Consider the following 8,735-nt stretch of genomic DNA (forward strand, 5'->3'; position numbering starts at 1 on the left):
TAAGAAAGCTGTGGTACATATACACAATGGAGTATTACTCAGCCATTAAAAAGAATACATTTGAATCAGTTCTAATGAGGTGGATGAAACTGGAGCCTATTAGACAGAGTGAAGTAAGCCAGAAAGAAAAACACCAATACAATATATTAACACATATATATGGAATTTAGAAAGATGGTAATGATAACCCTGTATGTGAGACAGCAAAAGAGACACAGATGTTTAGTACGGACTTTTGGACTCTGTGGGAGAGGGAGAAGGTGGGATGATTTGGAAGAATGACATTGAAACATGTATACTATCAGGTAAGAAACGAATCACCAGTCTGTGTTTGATACAGGATACAGGATGCTTGGGGCTGGTGCATGGGGATGATCCAGAGAGATGATATGGGGAGGGAGGTGGGGGGGGGCGGCTTCAGGATTGGGAACTCATGTACACCCGTGGTGGATTCATGTCAATGTATGGCGAAACCAATACAGTATTGTAAAGCAAAATAAAGTAAAAATAAAAATAAAAATAAAAAAATTCCAGAAATCACAGGATCCTCAATTGGCCTTATTTTGTCGCCTCTTTCCTAGAAATTTTTAACAAAAATTTAAACCAAAAAAACCCTGTTGAAATTAATCAATGAATTTAGTAAAGTTGCAGTATACAATTTAACATATAAATATCAGTAGTGTCTTCATACACTAAAAGGAAATTTTCTGAAAAAGAAATAGAGAAATAAATCTCATTTACAACAGCATCAAAAAAAAAAACCCAAGGAATAAATTTAAGCAAAAAAGTTAAACTACAAAACATTGATGAAAACTACAAGATATTGATGGAAAAAAATTGAAAGAGAGAAAATAAATGAAAAGTTATCCTGTACTCATGGTTGGAAGAATTCTGTTAAAGCGTCAATAGTACAAAAAACCATCTACAGATTCAATACAACTCCTATCAAGATTCCAATGGAGGCTTTCTCTGGCAAGCTACAGGTGGTCTACATCTCAGGATCGAGTCACAGGTCAGCATCAGGATCGGGTCAGGGGGAACCAGCATCAGCCTCTTTCACAGATCAGCCTATTCTGAAAAATTGAAAGGGGCTCAAGACTGATTCAAGGGCGGCAGAGGCTCCAGAGGCAGTAATAGCATCCCCGAAGCCAGGACTTGGAGGTTCTCCTGGAGGCTCTCTTTCCAGAGGAGTGGAAGCCAGGAGCTGGGATTGGTCAGGTTCCTGTTAGTCTCTGAGATCTCCTTCATCCTCCTCAGCTTCAGAAAAATGGCTCAAGCACCCAAGCACGTGATGAAAAAAATGTCAACATCTGATCCTTTGGAGAGGAATAAGAGAGATAATGAAGAATTCTGCAAACTCTTTGTTGGTGGCTTGAGCTCTGAAACCACAGAAGAAACTCTATGGAACTACTACCAGCAGTGGGGATATCTTACAGACTGTGTGGTCATAAGAGATCCTGCCAGCCAGACATCAAGAAGATTTGGTTTTGTCACGTTTTCCTCTGTGGCTGAGGTGGATGCTGCCATGGCAGCCAGACCTCATTCCATCGATGGGAAAAGTGTCGCCCCCAAACGCGCTGTCCCAAGAGAGGACTATGGAAAACCAGGGGCTCTTGTCACTGTGAAGAAGCTGTTTGTTTGTAGAATTGGAGAAGACGCGGAGAAGCATCATCTTAGAGATTACTTTGAGAAATATGGAAACATCAATGCCATTGAGATCATTAGTGATAGGGAGTCTGGAAGGAAAAGAGGCTTTGGGTTTGTGACTTTTGATGACCACGATCCTGTGGATAAGCTTGTATTGCAGAAATACCATACCATCAATGGTTATCATGCAGAAGTAAGAAAGGCCTTGTCTAGACAAGAAATGCAGGCACTCCAGCATTCTAGAATAGGAAAGGGAGGAGGTAAGGTTGATTTCCTATACTTGCATAGTGGTGGTGGAAATTTTGGAGCTGGACAAGGAAGGGACTTTAGAGGAGGATCTGATGGAGGTGGGAGCAGTGGTGAATCTGGGGATGGTGACCATGGGTATGGAGGGGGACCAGGAGGTGGTAGTTTGAGGGTTAGTCTTGGTTATGGAGGAGGACCTGGACATGGCCACCAGAATAGGGGCTGCAGAGCGAGAGGAAGGAACGATGGAAGTCAGAATTGCTATAATTTGAGAAATTATAAGCAGAAACCTTCAAAGTATGAGTTACTAAAGAGTGGGAAACTGAATGGTAGGAGGAATATGGAAGGATCATATGGTGGAGGAAACTATTGTCCAGGAGGCCATGGAGAAAGTGGGGATTATGGAGAGATGGCGATATTGAGCTTGTTATTTGACAGGGGCTTGATTGTATAAATCAGGGAGAATGAGAGCCTGGAGGTAACAGAACAGCTTCAGGCTATGGAAATAACAATGTCAAGGAAACTCATTTCAGTCATGCATAAATATTTGGTGATGTGGCCCAAGGCATGAGAGCACGTGCAGAAAGCCATTTTGTGAATGGACTTAATTATGTAAAAACATTACCGTCTTTGGAGGAAAAAATCATATAAAAAATGCTTTTGAGATACAATTCTTTCTTTTTGAAATGTCTTTCCAGTGGCCACTGTTCAAGAGTGTAGAAGCATCTCTTTCTTTGATAATGTTAAATTTCAATGTTTTGGGTGAGATGTGAAAATCCTTTTTCAAGATTTTCCCCAACATTTGGAAAAACTACTAGCTAGAATCATCATGTAATAAGACCTAACATCATTCTTCTAAAAAAATTTAGTTCATGTGTAAAGAAGCTATTGTACATTGAAGACTTAATGAAATAATTTAAAAGGTGAAAAAAAAAAGATTCCAATGGCATTTTTTTTAATTAGAAAAAACACTCCTACAATTTTTATGGAACCACAAAATTACCCCAAATACCCAGAGAAATACTGAGAAAGAAGATCAATGCAGAAGGTATTTTTTTTAAGTCATATTATAAAGCTATGATCTCCTGCATTGACAGGAGGATTCTTTACAGTCTGAGCCACCAAGGAAGCCCCATAACTATAAAGTTATGGTAATTAAAATAGTATGATACTGGCATAAAAACAAGTAAAGAAATGGAACAAAATCAAGAGCCCCCAAATAAACTCAAGCATATACAATCAACTAATATTTGACAGGGGAGTCAAGAATACTTAATGGGGAAAAGATAGTAAATAGCGCTGGGAATATTGGATGTTCACATGCACAATAATAAAAGTTGGTTCATATCTTACACCACTCACAAAAATTAACTCTAAATAAAAACATAAATGTAAGATCTGAAGACATGAACTCTGAGGGAAAATATAGGAAAAATATTTCCTTGACATGTACCTTGGTATTGATTTTTATACACATCTCAAACATCTCATCTCGAAAGAATCAAAAATAAATGAAATAGAAATTAAGAAAACAATAGCAAAGATCAATGAAACTAAAAGCAGGTTCTTTGAGAAGATGAACAATGTTGATAAACCTTTAGCCAGACTCATCAAGAAAAAAGGAAGGAGCCTGAAATCAATAAAATTAGAAATGAAAAAGAAAATACAGCTGACACTGCAAGAAATGCAAGGAATCATAAGAGACTACTATAAATAATCATATGCTAATAAAATGAACAACCTGGAAGAAATGGAAAAATTCTTAGAAAAGAACAATCTTCCAAGACTGAAGCAGGAAGAAAGAGAAAATGTGAACAGACCAATCACAAGCACTAAAATTGAAACTGTGTTTAAAAATCTTTCAAGAAACAGAAGTCCAGGACTAGATGGCTTCACAGGGAAATTCTATCAAACATTTAGAAAAGAGCTAACACCTATCTTTTTCAAACTCTTCCAAAAAATTGCAGAGGGAGAAACAATCCCAAACTCATTTTGTGAGGCCACTATCACCCTAATACCAAAAGACAAAGATACCTCAAAAAAATTATGGGCCAATATCATTGGTAAATATAGATGCAAAAATCCTCAACAAAATAGTAGCAAACCAAATCCAGCAACACATTAAAAGGACCACAGACCACAATCAAGTGGGACATATCCAAGGGATACAAGAATTTTTAATACATAAATCTATCAATGTGATACACCATATTACAACTTGAAGGATAAAAACAATATGATCACCTCAGTAGATGTAGAAAAATCTTTTGAGGCATTTCAGAGGGATTTCAGGCAAGATGGTTAGGAGTAAGACACAGAGATCACCTTTCTCCCTACATCAAAAATACATATGCATGTGAACCATTCCTACAGAACACCTACTGAATGCTGGCAGAAGATGTCTGTCTTCCAAAAAGGCACACTAATCCCCACATAAAAGGATAGGGTAAAATAAATGGGGAAAAAAATTAAAAAGAGAGAGAGACAAAGGAATCCAGATAGAACCTGAATATCTGGGAAGGAGCTGTGAAGGAGGAAAAGTTTCTGCACACATGGAAACCCTCTCTCGTGCAGGGACAAGGGTACAGCTCAGAAACCCAGAGGAGAGCACAATAACTGGTGTGCAGAAGGCAAAATGGAGAGAATTCTGAACAGAGATCAAAGCCGACCTCCAATACCCATCCTGAGATGTGTGTCTGCATGACTACCAGGGAGGGTGGGGGGGCTGAGTGCCAAGGCCAAGGCTTTGGAGGTCACAACCCAGGGAGGGCACTGGGGTTAAGTGTCATGAAGACAGTCTGAGAGGACTAATATGACACAACTGAGGGGGTCCAGTAAAAAGGCTAAGCCTGCCAGAGAGGCAAGAGATCATTGTCACAGGGATGCTCTAACTCCATGTACTCACAGATGGCAAAACACCACCTCGATGAGTGCCATATAGGCAGGGTGAGACATGGCTACAGTCAGTCTCCAACCCCAAAGATGAAAGCACTAGTCATAAGCACAAGTGCAAGAGGCAAGGAGGGATATGGCTGCAGTCAGTCTTCAACCATAGAGGTGGGCACACAGGTTGCACCGTTCAAGTGCCAGAGGCAGGGTAGGACACAGCTGTGGTCAGTCTCCAATCCAAGAGGTGGACATGCTGGTATTGTAATGGCCACCACAGCTGCTACCAAGTAATGAACATGTGCACATCACTGACCACACCTTCTTGGGAGCCTGTGCAGCCTAGCACTATGGAGGGACTGGTGTCATTGTTGCTCAGTCCCTAAGTTGTGTCTGACTGTTTGTGACTCCATGAACTACAGTACACCAGGCTTCCCTGTCTCTCACTATGCCCCAGAGTTTGCTCAAACTCATGTCCGTAGAGTCAGTGATGCTATCTAACCATCTCTTCTCTGCCACCCTCTTCTCCTCTTACCCTCAATCTTTCCGAGCATCAGGGTCTTTTCCAATGAGTAAGCTCTTCACATGTGGTGGCCAAAGTATTAGAGCTTTGGCTTCAACATCAATCCGGCTGATGAATATTCAGGGTTGATTTCTGCATTGCTGACCCTGTTCACACTGTCTGCACTGTTCGCTGAACTCAGAGTGGGCAAGGCGTGAGCTAAAAGGCTGGAATAAGTCTCGAGGAGCTATAGGAACTGCAGAGACATTTATTCTCTCCTGGCTGGCACAGCAGCTATAACACAGCTTCTCTCCTAGCTGACACAGCAGCCGTAGCAGCAGCTGTAACATAAGCATAACACAGCCGTAACAGAGCCATAGCATAACCTCACATACCATAACCATGATGTTGCTCTAATGTACCCCAATGGAGCAGCAGCCAGGGCTTTCATGGTGAAGCTCATACAGGTATACCACACAAAGTAGCCTATGACCAAGGAAGTACCTTGTGATGCATATGCACAGTACTAAAAGAGATTTCAGCTGTAACATTAACCTTGTGACATGCATGAGCAATGCTATAAGTGATCTCAGCTGTTACATAATCAATATTTACACAAAGTGGGACAAGAGCAAGAGGCCATGGGGCAAGAAAGCCTGACAATGCCATCTTGGCTAGTTTGCTCTTTGCCTGCAATTTCCTTTAAAATTGACTGGTTTGATCTCCTTGAAGTCCAAAGTACTCTCAAGAGTTTTCTTCAGCACCAAATTCAAAAGTATCAATTCGTTGGCACTCAGTCTTCTTTATGGTCCAACTCTTACATCCATATATGACTACTGGAAAAACCATAGCAATGACTATATGCACCTTTGTCAGCAAAGTGATGTCTTTTTTTAAATTTATTTTTTTATTGAAGGATAATGGTTTACAAAATTTCTTTTACTGTCAAATGAAACCTGATTCAGCCATTGGTATACATATATCCCCTCCCTTTTGAACTTCCCTCCCATCTTCCTCCCCATCCCACCCCTCTAGGTTGATATAGACCCCCTGTTTGAGTTGCATGAGCCATACAGCAAATTCCCGTTGGCTATCTATTTTACATATGGTAGTGTAAGTTTCCATGTTATTCTTTCCGTACAGCTCATGCTCTCCTCCCCTCTCCCCATGTCCATATTCTCTGTCTTTTTCTCCATTGCTGGCCTGTAAGTAAATTCCTCAGTACCATTTTTCTACATTCCATATATATGCGTTAGAATACAATAGTTATATTTTTCTTTCTGACTCACTTCACCATGTATAGTAGGTAGGATTGTATTGCTATAAACTTCCTTCTTAGCAGTGCTTTTGCTGCATCTGATAGGTTTTGAGTTGTCGTATTTTCTTTGTCATTCATTTCTAGAAATTTTTTAATTTTCCTTTTGATTTCTTCAGTAATGTGTTGGTTATTTAGAAATGTATTGCTTAATCACCATGTGTTTATGTTTCTTACAGTTTTTTTCTTGTAATTGATATCTAGTCTCATAGTGTTGTGGTTGGAGAAGATGCTTGATACTATTTCAACTTTCTTAAATTTGCTGAGGCTTGATTTGTGACCCAAGATGTGATCTATCCTGGAGAATGTTCCATGTGCACTTGAGAAGAAGATGTATTCTTCTGCAGTTGGGTGGAATGTCCTGAAGATATCAATGAGATCCATCTCATCTAATGTATCATTTAAGACTTGTGTTTCCTTATTAATTTCTGTTTTGATGATCTGTCCATTGGTGTGAGTGGGGTGTTAAAAAGTCTCCTTCTATTATGGTGTTACTGTCAATTTCTCCTTTTCTGTCTGTTAGTGTTTGTCTTATGTATTGAGGTTCTCCTATGTTGGGTGCATGGATATTTACAATTGTTATGTCTTCCTCTTGGATTGATCCCTTGATCATTATGTAGTTTCCTTCCTTATCACTTGTAATCTTCTTTATTTTAAGGTCTATTTTGTCTGATATGAGGATTGCTACTCCAGGTTTTGTTTTTTATTTTTTTGCTTTGCATTTGCATGGGATATATTTTTCCATCCTCTCACTTTCAGTCTATATGTGTCTTTAGGTCTGAAATGGGTTTCCTGTAAGCAGCACATATATGGGTCTTGTTTTTGCATCCATTCAGGCAGTCTGTGTCTTTTGGAGCACTTAATCCATTTACATTTAAAGTAATTATTGATATATATATGTTCCTATTGCCATTTTCTTAATTGTTTGGGATTGATTCTGTCGATCTTTTTCCTTCTCTTGTATTTCATGACTATATAAGTCCTTTAACATTTGTTGTAAAGCTGGTTTGGTGATTCTGTATTCTCATAACTTTTACTTGTCTGAAAAGCTTTTGATTTCTCCATCAATTTTGCATGAGATCCTTGCCAGGTACAGTAATCTTGGTTGTAGATTTTTCCCTTTCAGTACTTTAAATATATCCTGCCATTCCCTTCTGGCATGCAGAATTTCTACTGAAAGATCAGCTGTTAAACATACGGGGTTTCCCTTGTATGATACTTGTTGCTTTTCCCTCGCTGCTTTTAATATTCTTTCTCTGTGTTTAGTCTTTGTTAGTTTGATTAGCGGAGAAGGCAATGGCACCCCACTCCAGTACTCTTGCCTGGAAAATCCCATGGATGGAAGAGCCTGGTAGGCTGCAATCCATGGGGTCACTGAGAGTTGGACACAACTCAGTGACTTCACTTTCATGCATTGGAGAGGGAAATGGCAACCCACTCCAGTGTTCTTGCCTGGAGAATCCCAGGGACGGCGGAACCTGAAGGGCTGCTGTCTATGGGGTCGCACAGAGTCGGACACGACTGAAGCAGCTTAGCAGCAGCAGCAGCAGCAGTTTGATTAGTATGTGTCTTGGCATGTTTCTCCTTGGCTTATCTTATATGGGACTCTCTGTGCCTCTTGGACTTGATTGACTATTTTTTTTTTCCATGTTGGGGAAATTTTCAACTATAATTTCTACAAAAATTTTCTCATACCCTTTCTTTTTCTCTTCTTCTTCTGGAACCCCTATAATTTGAATGTTGGTGTGTTTGGTATTGTTCCAGAGGTCTCTAAGAATATCCTCAGTTCTTCTCATTCTTTTTTACTTTATTCTGATCTTCAGAAGTTATTTCCACCATTTCATCTTCAAACTCACTGATTCATTCTTCTTCTTCAGATATTCTGCTATTGAGTCCTTCCAGAGTATTTTTGATTTCAGTAATTGTGTTGTTTGTCTGTATGTTTGTTCTTTAATTCTTCTAGGTTTTTGTTAATTGATTCTTGCATTTTCTCCATTTTGTTTTCAAGGTTTTTGATAATCTTTACTCTTATTATTCTGAATTCTTTTTTAGGTAGTTTGCCTATTTCCTCTTCACTTATTTGGACTTCTGTGTTTCCAATTTCTTCATTCATTTGTGTATTATATATATATACATATA

At 39.3% G+C, this 8,735-nt stretch overlaps 1 protein-coding gene across 1 annotated transcript; it reads left to right on the forward strand.

Moving 5' to 3' along the window:
- Positions 1–1,291: 1,291 nt before the first annotated feature.
- LOC101108009 (heterogeneous nuclear ribonucleoproteins A2/B1-like) lies at positions 1,292–2,347 on the forward strand. Its single transcript, XM_042239360.1, has one exon. It carries the CDS (start codon positions 1,292–1,294, stop codon positions 2,345–2,347), a length of 1,056 nt encoding a protein of 351 aa, XP_042095294.1.
- Positions 2,348–8,735: the final 6,388 nt, after the last annotated feature.

This window comes from Ovis aries, chromosome 23 (assembly GCF_016772045.2).
Source record: "Ovis aries strain OAR_USU_Benz2616 breed Rambouillet chromosome 23, ARS-UI_Ramb_v3.0, whole genome shotgun sequence".
NCBI classification, from domain to species: domain Eukaryota; kingdom Metazoa; phylum Chordata; class Mammalia; order Artiodactyla; family Bovidae; genus Ovis; species Ovis aries.